At 39.1% G+C, this 14,701-nt stretch overlaps 1 protein-coding gene across 1 annotated transcript in view; it reads left to right on the top strand.

The window, feature by feature from the left end:
• The first annotated feature begins 652 nt into the window (after window positions 1-652).
• Window positions 653-14,701, top strand: part of prr7 (proline rich 7 (synaptic)) — an 18,867-nt gene continuing 4,818 nt past the window's right edge. Inside the window, exon 1 of the mRNA XM_008294078.1 lies at window positions 653-995. Within this exon, the coding sequence (XP_008292300.1) occupies window positions 653-995 (343 nt within the window). The remainder of the gene's footprint in view (window positions 996-14,701) is intronic.

Genomic DNA, 14,701 nt, shown 5'->3' with positions numbered 1-14,701 from the left:
CATCGAGGAAGAGTTCATCTGTAGTCCTGTGGAATAAGAGTGTGGGATTCACACACATTTCCATCTAAATGAGGCGCAGCCTGCAGAGGAGGAACCTTCTGAAACATCTGGACGGATATAAAACACCATTCAGGGACTGATTTTTCATTTAGGTTGAAATATTCGATTCTTATTCAGACTCTTTTGCTGAATTTGCTGCCTTGGCACGCCAACTCTGCCGTTTCCAGACACATAATTTGTCTTACACTGTCATTAATTTACCCCATTATTAATTAGAAACGCATGTGATTGTAGGTTTTATTGAAGATGCTGCTTCTTAATGACTTCCAGCCTTCCTACCCCAAGACTGTAACTGCCTCCTGCTGAACATTCAGACATGCTGTGCTCTGGAACCGCCACGGCCTCGACCGGATCTCTGAAGCTGCCATTTTTAACTCGGTCTTGACGCCAGAAGCAATTTTAATGTCTGCTTAGATTTGAAAGAGCTGCCATCTTGGAACAAAACCTTCCATCAGCACAGTAATTATTTTTCAGATTTTTGTCAGTATTCAAGCTAACTGGCGCCGTATTTAACCACCAAATGTGCCACCGTTTGTGAGTCCTCCTTCGGTCCCGCCCCTCCGAGCTCCTCTCTTCCGGCCCCGTCACCGCCATGGTGATGTCGCAGGGCACCTACACCTTCCTGGCCTGTTTCGCCGGCTTCTGGTTGGTCTGGGCGCTCATCGTCATGCTCTGCTGTTTCTGCAGCTTCCTGCAGCGTCGGCTGAAGCGCCGCCGCGAGGAGAGGCTCAGGGAGCAGTGTCTGCGGACCGTGGAGATGGAGCCGCTCAGCTGTCACGGCGCCGGATATCCACCGCCGCCGCCGCCACCACCGCCGCCTCCACAACTGCCCAGAGAGCCGCCTCAGTTCTGCCCCCCGCAGGCACTTTCACCGCCGCCGCTTCCTCTGCAGGTTCCTCATCCGATGCCACAGGCGACCTGGGTCAGCATGCCAGGTAATGTGGACTCTGCTGGGCTTAGTTCCCTCTGAGCTTAGTCCTGACTTAATGTTTGGGTGTTTATGTCACACTGAGAGTCATTTTGGTCAAACTTCTAGGATTTTTTGGCAGATTTGGGGAGATTTTCGACCATTTTGAGTCATTTTGGACAGATTTAGAGTTATTTAGGATGAATGTTGATTCATTTTGTTCATATCTAGAGTCATGGACTCTTATTTTGGAGAATTTTAGTCATTTTTGACCATTTTTGAGTCATTATGGTGAAAATTTGGTAATTTAAGACAAATGTTAGGCTGTCGTAGTCATTTTAGACAAATCTTTAGGAAATTTGGACAAATTTTGGACAATTTTCAAGTCGTTTAGGACAAACGTTGAGTTGTTTTAGTTGAATTCTGAGTTATTTTGGACAATTCCTTCAGAGTTTAGTCCTGATTTAGTGTTTGGGAGTTTATTTCATACTCAAGTTTTGACTCATTTTGGTCAAACTTTTAAGAATTCTTGGCAGATTTTGGATAATTTTGAACAATTTTGAGTCATTTGGACAGACTTGGAGTTATTTAGAACAGATGTTGATTCATTTTGTTCAGATTTAGAGACATGGGCACTTATTCTGGAGAAATTTTGTCATTTTTGAGTCGTTATGGTCAAATCTGAGTAATTTAAGACAAATGTTAAGTCATTGTGGTCAAATTTTGAGTCATGTTGGACAAACCTTATGTAGTATTGTTCAGTTCTTAAGTCATTTTGGACAAATGTTGAGTCGTTTTGAGAGAATTTTAAGCAATTTTTGTCAAATTTTGAGTCGTTTTGGACAAATTGTTCGTAAGTTTCTGCAGTTTTTGACAAAAAATTGAGGCATTTTAGCGTTTAAAATGATACCGGACAATTTTAAAGAACTCCACGACTTCGTTTAAGGAATACGATGAGTCATTTTGGACACCTTTCAAGTAATTTAGGACAAATGTTGAGCTGTTTTAGGAGGATTTTCAGTCATTTTGAACAACTTTTGAATTATTTAAGACGAATGTTGGTTCGTTTTTAAAATATCTAGAGTCACAGATACTTATTTTAGAGAACTTTAATCATTTTTTAATCATTTTTGAGTCATTGTGGTTAAAGTTGAGTCATTTTGGACAAACCTTTCGGAATATTGGACAAATTTTGGATCATTTTGGACAATTTTCACGTCATTTAAGAAGAATTCTGAGTTGTTTTGGTAGAATTTAGTCATTTTTTGTCAAACTGGGAGTCATTTTGTTCATATTTAGAGTCATGGACAAAACTTTGAGTAATTTTTGACATTTGTTTTGATCATTATCGACAAATCATTAGTAACTTTAATCATAATTTTAGTTGTTTTGGACAAACCAAAAGTAATTTTCTTCCATTTTTAAAGACAAATGAGCCACTTTGGACCATGTTGGAGTCATTTTGGTCAAACCTGTAAATGAGGTGAACTAGTCCAGAACCAGAACCACCAGCTGCCTCTGACTGCACACGTTGGGCTCCAGCAGCGCTTTGAACTGTTGAAACACAGCGGAGAGGATTTAAATCCACAGTCGGATCATTCGCTGCTGCATCCATCAGTCTCGACAACGAACGGCAGGTTTCCTCGGCGGCACAACGTTGCTCACGTCTCTGCTTCTGCCGACCAACACGAACCCGTTCGCTTGTCGTTCCATTCGGTCGTTGTGCGAGCAGTTCACGGAGGCCGAGGACGATTATATCACCACATCTTTTCTGTTTTTTAAGCTCTTTGCCTTCCTGGATTCCACCTCCCCGCCAGGCGTCATGGTGACAGCTATGTAGGCGAAGAAACGGCCGAAAAAGAGTCAGAACCAAGAGCAGAAACCAGTCGGTTCCACATGTGGACGCGGTGAAGCAATGCGACAGGATTTAACCCTCTGAACCACGTTTTCACTCACTGTGGGTTCATTTTTCACAGCGATAGAAAGTCCTGCACCTCAGTGGAAACAGAACAACCGTGATTAGAAGCAGAGAGACTCAGAAATGACATCCTAAAGAAAAAAAGACCCAACCTATTATAACGACACGACCGACTATAAGAGCCACAAACTGTAACTTCCTGACGGTCATTAAACTAATCGTCTGTGACCTGCTGTTCCATCAGAACAAAAAAAAGAACAAAGAACAAGCCGAGAACTGATATTTAAACAAAGTACCATTTATGTTGTTTTAATTCATAAGAAATAGATTCTAAACCACTGACTCAGCTCTGTCAAAAATTCTGTTTTTAAAAACAAAAATCAAAGAAATATATACATACATATATATATATATATAAGCTAGGTTTGAGTCATTGTTGATGCATTTTGAGTCATTCAGGACTAGTAATAATCCTTTTGGACACATTTTAGTTCATTTTGGACGAGTTTTAAGGGGCTGGGTTTAGTCATTTTTAAACCAATTTTAAACCATTTTGATTTATTGTGGGTAATGTTGGACATGTTTGAGTTAGTCTTCATACATTTTGAGTTATTTGGGACTGGTAAGAATTATTTTGTACAAATTTAGGAACATTTTTGAGTCATTTTGGACAAATTTCATTTTGATCTAGTTTTAGTTTTCAAATTTCGAGTCATTTTTGACAAGTTTGAGTCAGTTTGATCAATTGTGATTGATTTAGGACATGTTTTGAGTATTTTAGGCTAAGTTTGAGTCCTTGTTGATGCAGTTTTGAGTCATTCTGGCCAAATTTCAAGTCTTTTTTTTTTCCAAATTTGGAGTCATTTTTGAAAAGTTTAAGTCATTTTGATTAAGGGTGAGTATTTTAGGACACGTTTTGAGTATTTTAGGCTAGGTTTGAGTCCTTGTTGATGCATTTTGAGTCATTCAGGACAAATAATAATCCTTTTGAACACATTTTAGGTCATTTTGGATGAGTTTTAAGCCATTTTGGGTCAATTTTAGTCATTTTTGGACCAGTTTTGACTAATTTTGTACAAGTTCTATAAAATAAATAGTCAAAAACACTCCTGTTATCCAAGCTGTTTCCTGCTGAATTATAACCATTTCTGAGTTCTCTCTCCTTCTTCGTGGTTGTTCAGTTTCCACTGAGGTGAAGGACTTTATGTTGCAGTAAAAAATGAGCCACAGTGAGTTAAAACAATGTGACAGGAGCAAAAAAACAAAAACAAAACAGAAGCTGCTTAGAAGGTTCAGTTCTTCTACCCATGAATCGAGCCTTAACTTTCTGGAGAGATTCTGTATTTGGTGGAGAGAAAACGTGGAAACTGACCGTGTCGTGATTTGACTTTGTACCATCAGTGTTTCCTTCAGAAGCATCTTTTCACCGTCATTCAACCGAAAAGGATGATTTTGATGATTCAGAAGCTTTAAATGCTCCCAAAAATGATACATGAAGGTTTTACTGTCAGATAAAACTCTGCATTGCCGGCGCTCGCCTTCTTTTTTTTTTTTTTTTCCAGCCTAAACCTTCAGTCCGACACTTTCTATGGAAATTCATTCATGAGTTTTGGGCAGATTCTGCTTCATCCTCCCGGCAGACGTAAACACACCTTTCAGGTATTCAGGCTGCAGCTCACAAAGCCAGAAACGCACTTTCACAAAGCGTCTGAAGTGTAAAGATGCTGGAAATGGAGGGAGGAAGTGCAAATGCAGCAGCGGCGGCAGCATAATGAGGAAGCAGTTTTTATACAGCAGGAGACGCTCCGGCTGGTTGCATTTAACCAGTTTGTTTAAAGCGTAGATTTGTTTGTTTGCTGGATCAGGTGAGATTTTGCAGATATTTGTGTTGAGTCCGAATGTTCAGAGAAAGAACGAACAAGTGCAGCCAGAGGAGCAGAGCAATGAAGGAAAAGGGGATTGGTGCGGAGAAAAAGAGCATCAGCTGCTGTCAGCGATGGTTAATGAGCAGCGACAGACGAAACAAAAGCTCGCTGGAGTCTCGGTCACGAAGCAGACTGATGGAGAGCTCCAGTTTCCAGGGGAGGCAGCTGCCGGCCGGCTGAGCTGGACGGATCCGAGCCAGGAGCTGCTCAGAGCCGCAGGCTTCATTAACAAGTGCACATTTGCAGAATTATTGCTTTTAATGAGCGGAGAAAAAAGAGAAGAAGAAAAAACACCAGTAAAGACCAGACAGAGGAGAGAGGGTGGAAAAACGCAGCAGCTACAGATGTTCTCATGAAGAGATGGAGACAAAACAAGAACTGAAGTCAAAGATTTACCTGTAAAGTAATAGAATAGAAAGAACAGGCAGCTCAGATCCAGACCTCTAGTCTCAGTAAAAAGATGGAAAAAACTTTTTTTTAAAAGTACCAAACAGTAACAGGACATTTACTGGATTTTAATGCTGACGATTGTAAAAAACAAACAAAAAAACAAACAACAACAAAAAGAAACAAAAAAACAGGAAATATTCTCTTATTTAAACGTGTATCTATAGTGAAAAAACAAGACTTTTTAAAGTTAAATTATTAGTGTACAGTTGTAAAAGAAAACGTGACATTTTCCTGTTATTTCATCATAAATCTATAACTAAAAAAAATAGATGCTTGCTGGTGTTTAATGGTTTATGAAAGGCGAAAAGTGGAACTCTTTGTTATTTAATGATTTATCTACAGTATTAAAACTACAAATGTTTAATAAATCATAAAACAACAGATCATTTGTCAGAAAAAAAAAGGAAATTTAATTTTAATCAATTTTAATGACCAGTGTTTCTACAGTAACAGGACATTTCCTGTATCGTGATGCTAAATCTGTTGTGGAAAAAAATAATTTAAAAGGTGAAAGAGATTTTTAAAGATAAATAATAATTTGCCAGCACATAAAGAAACATGTAATTTTCCTGGTATTTAATAATACATTATAATAAAAAATGATAATTGTAGTATTTATTAGTTTGTAGTTTGTAGTATTTATTTATTTATTATTATTATTTAATAGTATTTATTGGTGTATTTATAGTGATTTTTTTTTTCTAAATTATACATCTACAATGTAAAAATAGAAAATGTCAAATAAATATATATGTACGGCATAAAAACTGCAAATGTTAAATAAATCCATGAAACTACAGACAAAGTGCAGCCGGCTCATTATCCACATTTTGTCCTGTAAAACACGTCATTAAAAACCTGTTAATTAACAGTGTTTCCACAGGAAAAACCGGGACATTTATATAGTAAAACAAAAAAAATTAAAATAATAATAATAATATAAAATATAGATATATATTTTCTTATGGTGTACTTGTGTTTTTTAAAAACACGATTAAATAAAAGAGTCGTGTCCCAATCTTGACAAAAACAAATGTTCCTGTAAAATGTACAATTAGCTTTAATTAAGCTAATTTCCTGATTGAACAACGTGTCACAGATGAGATGTTCAGGGAACGTCTGAAAGCTAAAAATCCAGTAAATTTTTCTGTTTTTACATTTTCTACCTTTAATAAATGGTGTAATTTTTATCAGTTTTATAAAGATTATGCCTTAATTATCCTCCCGGCGGCTTCAGAGGGTTGAGCAGAGCTGCTGCTGTCTTCATCACCACCAGCGTTTCAGCCTCATAACAACAAACTAAGTATTTTCACGCTGGTTATTTTAACAGCGACTGTTTGCTTCAGTAAACATCTCCGTGTCCGTTTTCGTCTCGTGTCCCTGAATAGACGTTACACAGCTTCAGTTTTGCAGGTTTATAAACCAAAAGAACTCGACAAATGCAAATTGACTGGAGGATAAGCAGCTTTATTACTTTCTAAATTTAATGTCAGTCAGAGTCTGCAGCAGCCATCTGCACGTCCTGCTGCCTGCGAGCAGCTAAACTCCTCCAACGTTCCTCCGACGGCCTCAAATTAAAGCTCCTTCGTCGTGTTTCCACATCCGGGTTCTTTAACGAGCAGCACGAGACGGAAAACCAGCTTCAGCGGCAACATTAACTCTGGTGTGTGAAGTCAGAGCGCTGTCGAGTGGGAGGACGACGACGCAGAGATGCTCTAAAGATGTGAAATCCAAACCGTGACGTGTTCTCGGCAGCAGCAGACAATAAAAGACGGAACAAGGCCAAAAGGCTTCTTTAGAAATACGCAAACAGACGTTTTACATTTCAACCCTGAACACGTCTTTTACTATTTCCAGGCTAATGCAGAGTCTGAAACGTTGGATTTCCAGCATAAAACTCAAAAATCCACGTTTAAAAAAAGCTGGAAGCAGCAAACATTTGTACGGAAGCCCTAAGAGGACGTGTTTTTTTGGGGTGTTTTTTTACAAGCTGTTTTCTCGAGATAACGAGATATTTATTCATGATCTCGTGAGTTAGGTAAAGTTAGAAAGATATTCACAGATTCGCGGTTCCCGTGTCAATAAGTAATTAATGGAACATTGCTTTCAGAAAAACAACACTTATATTTGAAGCCAGTTATGTAGACTGCAAGCTACAGCTCGATTTTAAACATTAGGAGCCGCCCTTCCTACGCGACGACTTCAATTGACTCCAATGCGCTGTCGGCTCTGGCTCGGTCGAGCAGGGACCGTCTACAAAGTGTAATACTATATTTCTGTCATAAAATGTGTAATAACTTTGCCATTGAAAGTTAGAATAGTACCAAAATCCCCTCACATATAATCGAGCTCCTTGTGTTTATACTACAACAATTATTTGGGGAAGATATGTTTTAATGTAATTCTTATGAATTTTATAGACATAAAATATGTAATAACTTTGCTATTTAAGGTTGTAGGAGTACAAAAATCCCCTCAGGCATTAATAAGCTCCTTTTGTTTATACTACAACAATCATTTAGGGAAAATATTGTTTTATGTAATTTTTTGGAATAATTCTGTCATAAAATATGTAATAACTTTGCCATTAAAGATTGGAATAGTACCAAAATAGTTGTAACATATTTAAAGACAATAAAATTCATATAACTTACACGAAAGAAGATTTTTCCTAAATGATTGTTGTAGTATAAACAAAAGGAGGTCAATTATATGTGAGGGGATTTTGGTACTATTCTAACTTTCAATGGCAAAGTTATTACACATTTTATGACAGAAATATTCCAAAAAATTACATAAAACCATATTTTCCCCAAATAATTATGGTAGTATAACCTGCCTGGATGGATTGCTGTGTGGGTTGATTTATTTTACCCTACACTATTCCTTGGCAACACTATTGATTTTTTTTTATAGCATCTCTCTTCAGTTTTGCACTTTGTAGACGGTCCCTGCTCGACCAAGCCAGAGCCGACGAGATAATATCTCGTTATTTCGAGAAAACGGCTTTTTAAAAAAAAAAAAAAAACATGTCCTCTTAGGGCTTCCGTACATTTGGCAACAAAGACGTTTAGTTTTGCAGGAGTCAAACAGATGCTTCATACTGTAACACTTAAAACCACAAACTATTAAACTTACTACCAAGAAAAGCATCAAATCCACATTTAACAAAGGCTGAAACCAGCAAATACGTGGCAACGACGACCGAGCTGCTCCAAACCCCGTCAACACAGCTGCTGATTATTGTCATTAATAATTAATCTGCCGACTGTTTATTTAATTAGCTGATTACCTCTTTCATTAAAATGTCAGAAAACGTTGGGAGACGTGTCCCAACAGTCCACTGTGACGTCAGATGGTGGATTTCTGACCGATTTGCTAAAAAGAAACGAATCAAATCCATATTTTAAAAAAAGGCAGAAACCAGCAAGTATTTGGCGACAAAGACTGAATGTTGGTTCATCAAACGCTGCTGTTGGACAATAAACAGCTGCTAAACCCTCGTCAGCACCAACTATTATTTTACATCATTATTTATTCCGCCAGCTATTTTCTTGATTAATAAAATAACTGTTTTCTCCAAAAAAAAATATCAGAAAATGCCGACAGGAGCGTTTTACAATTCCCAGCAGTCCCCCGTGACGCCTCTGAACGTCTTAAAAAGTTGGATTTTTAACCCAAAACTCTAAAATATTCAACAAAAAAACAGTTTATCTTCTGTAAACCTCACGTCTCTTAGAAAACCTGCAGTCTCATGTGGGTCAGAGCAGCCACCTGTTCGCTCTAATATGACGGTCATGTCAGACCCGGTTCTTTTGTTGAAACAGCTCCAAGAAAAAGAGAAAAATTCAGGCCTCAGGTTAAACACTTTATTCAGGTCACATGAAAAGTTGTGGAGACAGAGAGGAATCTCATGTCCAGCTGAACTGAGGTTTTTCAGTTCCAGGTTACAGATATCTTCTTGGGCTGGGCCTGCCCCGAACATAGACGAGATTTGTGCGCTACCGAGTTTAACTGGCCAGTTACTAATGGCGTGGACAGACATACCTCTTCCACGCTCTGTCCACGTCCTTGACATTTGGTGAGCAACATGTGTGGATGTTGTTGGTACGGCGTGTAGCTAAAGTAACAATCTGATAGAAAAGAGGAGTTTCTGCTGATGTGTGAACCGGTTCTCAGCGGCCATGTTATCTTCAAGGACGTATGCTGTGTTCAATGAAAAATTCAAAACAGAATTCATGGAAAAATACCGACTCAGAATACATAATAGCTGGAAACATGCTTAATTATAACAATCATGCGTAACTTTTTAGGATAGCGATGCTGGATTTTATTTAAAATGTGCAGCTACGCCTTCTTTCAAGATGAGATGAAACTTTATTTATCTCGAAGAAAAGTCTCGTACGATACGTTAGTGAAATACAAGAAGTAGCTACAATCAGGTTAGAACAGTAAAAAGCAACAATTATTGCACATGTAATTAAAATACTGCACCTGAGAAATGAAAATATAAAATATTTCATATTAATTGAAACGTGATACGGAACCCGATGTTGCACAAATGTTTGAGAAAAGCTGCAAATGAAATGTTGGACATTAAACTTGGGCATAAAAGTGAAAATTCTGAATCTGCGACCTGACAATATGAAATATTGCGCATTACATGATATTATTGTTCAGATGTGAGCGTCTGGTGCTTCATCTTTACAGCGTTTGGCCTCCAGCTTTTATGCTAATTCCGACTCCTGATTTCTGTGACGTTACGTAACCAGACGGTAAAACAACAAAACCAGAGTTTGGCTTCGGAGACGCAGATTTCACGCTTTGCTCGGCTGTCGTCCCACACAGCGCTCACTGGTTCTGACCCGCTCAGGTTGTTCGGTTTCACCTCAAACGGTGTCAGATTCAACGGTTCCATCAGCTGATAATACTAAAAAAAATAAAGTGAACACTCGAAGATCTAAACTCAAGGAATAAAGACCAGTTGGACTCGTTTCATGTAAACAGGATTTATTATTCTCCTTTTGCATGTTTCAGGTCCTTTACGCTGCATCACACTGGATCTGAAGTTGATTTCAAAGTTTTTCTACTTGTTTGTGAAAACCTGTTTGGCAATAAAACCGTATTCGGATTCAGTAGAAACTGCCAGAGGTGGAAGAAGTAAACCAGGACACAATGTCTGTTCTCTTTTATCAGTCCAACGTGTTCACAAGACGTAGAGGGTAATTAAACATAACATTAATTATAAAAGTTAAATGTACAATAATTTAACCTCAAGTCACTTTGATCAAAACGACCTTGTTACTGATGAGATAGAACTTTATACAGAAAATAATATCAATCTACAGCAAAGCCTTCAAGCTAGTTAGCTCATGCAACAGCAAGCTCATATAGCAAAATGTTGTTAGCCTAATCTAAAGGTAGCTAGTTAGCCAAGCTAATATAGGATAAAGTTGTAAGTTTAACCCGAAGGCAGCTAATTAGCTAGTGCTACAGTAAGCTAGTATATAGCATAAAGTTGCAAGTTTAAGTTAAAGGCAGCTTGCTAGCTGGTACAACAGCAACAAGCTAATATAGCATAATGTTATTAGCTTAATCTAAAGACAGCTATTTAGCTAGTGCTACAGCGAGCTAATATAGCATAATGGTTTTAGCTTAACTTAAACTCAGCTTGTTAGCCAGGGCTACAGCAAGTCAATACAGCAAAACTGCTAGCTTAACCTAAAATCAGCTAGTAAGCCAGCGCTACAGCAAGCCATTATAGCATTAAGTTGCTAGCTTTCCTAAATACAGCTAGTTAGCTAGTGCTACAGCAGGCTAACATACCATGAAGTTGTTAGCTTAACCCGAAGTTGGCTAGTTAGCTAGTGTTACAGCAAGCTAATACCGCATTATCAAAATATACAAGCCAAAAGTATTAAAATCTGAATCAACACATTTATTTTTAGTCTTGACAGTTTGCAAATGTGAAACTAGATTGTGAGCTAAATGAGAATCTGTCCAACCACCTTCAGCCCAACCAGTTTATTTTTTCATATGTTTATATTTTTGCACATTTAAAGCTGCTTTGTTGATAAAAACATATTGAAACACAACATGTGGACTTCAGTTCTGAACCTTAGACATATAAATAATGTCATTATTATTCGTGGTTGTCGGTGGACGGCGGCAGCAGCAGATGAAGGTGGAATCACGTTGGTTGGAGCTGCTGCAGCTTCAAACCGAACCTCGCCGTGGAAACATCGTCTCTGCGCCTGATGTTTATTTAAAGCCGACCTGGCAGCTGCTGGGAGAAACAATGGCAGTCTGATCCTGGAGGTATCTGCAGGCCTGACGGAGGAGTGATGGATCGAACGCCAACACACAAAGACACATGTTCATAAATACACCGGGCGTCACGGCAACGCTTCAACAAACAGCTGTTGATTTCCGACACTACGGTGTTTGTTGTTGTGGCGGTGGGGGTTTGTTTTGTTGGCGTAGCTGTAATTAGCCAAACCCAATAGTTAAATATCACACATATACACCGATCGGTCACTTTATTAGGAACACCTGGCTGGTACCAGGTTGGTTGGACCCACTTTGAACCGTCGTAATTCTTCGAGGCAGAGAAACATTCCTCGGAGGTTTTGGTCCATGTTGACGTGACACATCTATCTCCATCCCAACGGTTCTCTATCGGACATCCAGAGACCGCTGGAGTCCAGTGAACTCGCTAACTGAAGTCAGTCACCGTTCTGTAGTTCTTTCTGAAGGTTTGGTCACAGTGGTTACACCCTGTAAAGTCACTTAAAGTGTCCCACAATGCACTGCGAACAGTAAAGCCACCGAGCAATATGTCCCATCAGGCATTGCATCTAAAGAGAAAGACAAATTGAGAACTGGTGGAATTTCCAGAGATTTCAGACGGCCTTGTTTTAACTGTACAGATGTTTTATTGTGTTAAGGCATTTTTTTTTGTAGTATTACGACGTATCTTTTAGTATTAAGGCATATTTTTATAGCGTTTACACAGATTTTTTATGGTGTTAAGATGTATTTGATAGTATTAAGGCATATTTTTGCAGTATTAAGACACATTTTATTGTGCTACGATGTATTTTTATAGTATTGTGCCGTATTTTTATGGTTTAAAGACGTGTTTTCTAACACTATGACATATTTTTATCGTGTAAAGACATATTTTAAACCATTAAGACGTATTTGCTGCAGAATATATCTTTTTCTATACGTGTAGTTTTTGGAAATGACAACAGGCACGAGACAAATACTGTACATGAATTATGCCGTTAAAATGCTAAAATTATAAATCACATGCTGTATTATTATGTTTAATGGAAGCAGAACGATGTAGGTTTTAATACCAGTTAATAAAAAGTAAGAACTTTGGGATGTCCTTCAAGACATTTCTCTGCTGTGGACAGTTAAAGGACCACAGTTTTCTTTATTCGATTGTTCACTCTACAAACCGTATCTTTGAACTCAGGCTGGAATTCCTGCGGAGAAACTTTAGCATTTTGCATTAATAATTTAGAAAAATTGGAGTAAACGTATTATTTCTTGCCACGTTTAAAAAAAAAAAAAAACAGAACCAGTGCAAGACGAGCTGTTGTTACGGTGCTGGAAGCAGAAGCGCTGGTTGGACAGATATCGATCAGGATCTGAGCAGATTCATCGGCCTGGAAATAGAAACTGCCTCCAGTTGTTCCAAAAAGCTGCTTTAAGATGGATGTTTGCAGCCTGAGGCGGTTTTATCAGCCGAACACCGACAATATGCTGAAACATCAACTCCACCGTCGTACATTTTGCCCACCGGCTGCCTGGCGGGTCAGAGGTTCCTCTACTGATGCTGTTCTAAAATCTGATTTCTGTGCTTCAGTTCTCTGCAGCAAAACCAGCATCCTCAGCCGCTCTGGAGGGTTTGTGTCGTTTATCTGATTGGGGTTAAAATTCTACAAATGACAGGACATTTAGCCGTTTGTCGCTTTGTTTTGTGATGCTTCAAACGGCTTTTCCAGGTGTTTCCAGGTGTTTCCAGGTTGCTGCACCAGTCTTCAGTCCTTCACTGTAATTAGCAGCAGGTGTGAAGGATCCAATTAGCAGAGAACAAACAAAGAATCTGCTGCTGCTGCCGGCGGCGGCGTTCAAATGTTCGAAGCAGCCAGAAAATACCCGCGACTTCCTCTCACCAAAGCTAAAATGTGCAGATGTTTGCAGACGGGAAACGATGTTCGGAAACACAAACATACAAACAATCTGCAAAGACAACACTCAAATTAAAACATTTAATTGTTTAGAAAGTCCCATTTTATGCTCCTGGTTTTTAACTCCTGGTTTGCTGGCCCCGCCCCCTCCAGGAAGAAGACTCTCTGTGAGTTCGCAGCACCGTTGTTGTCGTTTTTAAACTTGTGTTTGGTGAGTTTTTGCAGACGATGTTGTCAAATTTCTGTCTTAGCTGCAGAACGGCGATGTGGACGTGGTTCTGAGTTGACTGCTGGTTAACGTTTTGTATTAATGAGCAACGTTTCAGTCACTGTTTCACGCTTGTTTCATTGTTTGTCGACAGAAACAGGACATTAGGTAAATAAAACAACTTTGTCGGAAGTTGAGCTGCATTAAAATGTCGATCATGTGAGCACAGGGAGCAGGAGAGAAGCTAACAGATGAGTTTAGGGTAAACACAATAACCCACCCAGTCCTCGTTAACTGGTTTAGATTAAAGTTTCCACACAGCTCAGACCCGTGGGCCGAAACATCAACGCTAATGTTAGCCACGCTAGCTGCACAACATGCTAACGCTAAGGGTCTTGTGGTGACATGACCAGTAACTCACTGGATCTTTACTTCCTGGGAGCGCATAAAGACTCTTGTGTTCACTTTTACGGCCAACAGCACAACATTTGGTGAGTTTTAAAGAGTTTAGCAGAAGCAGCTGTAGAATCAAAGTGAGGGGGTGGAGCTACACAGAGCTGGATGACCATTGGTTAACTAGCTGTGAGGTAGCATCTGGGTAAAAGTCTTACTAGCTTATGAGGAGAGGAGAGGAGAGGACAGGAGAGGAGAGGAGAGGAGGTCAGTACATCATTAGAATCCTCCGGCAGTCTAAAGCTGTAGCAGCATCACTAAGGAACAGTTCAGATGATCCTGAGCAGCTCTAACTATCAGCTTCATCAAAGAGGAACGTTTTAAGCAGGACCTTAAAAGTAGAGACGATGTCTGACTCCAGAACCCAAACTGGGAGCTGATTCTATAAGACAGGAGCTGATAACTGAAGGCTCTGCCTCCTGTTTACTTCTGGAAACTCTAGAACCACCAGTAGACCTGCAGTCTGAGAGCGAAGCGCTCTGTTAGGATGATACGGTACCATAAGGTCTGTAAGGTACGATGGAGCTGCTCATTGAGAGTTTTATATGTTAAAAGCAGGATTTTAAATTCTATCCT

The sequence above is a fragment of the Stegastes partitus genome, unplaced genomic scaffold (genome assembly GCF_000690725.1).
Source record: "Stegastes partitus isolate 25-593 unplaced genomic scaffold, Stegastes_partitus-1.0.2 Scaffold936, whole genome shotgun sequence".
Lineage (NCBI taxonomy): Eukaryota > Metazoa > Chordata > Actinopteri > Pomacentridae > Stegastes > Stegastes partitus.
This window is presented reverse-complemented; position numbering and strand designations above follow the sequence as displayed.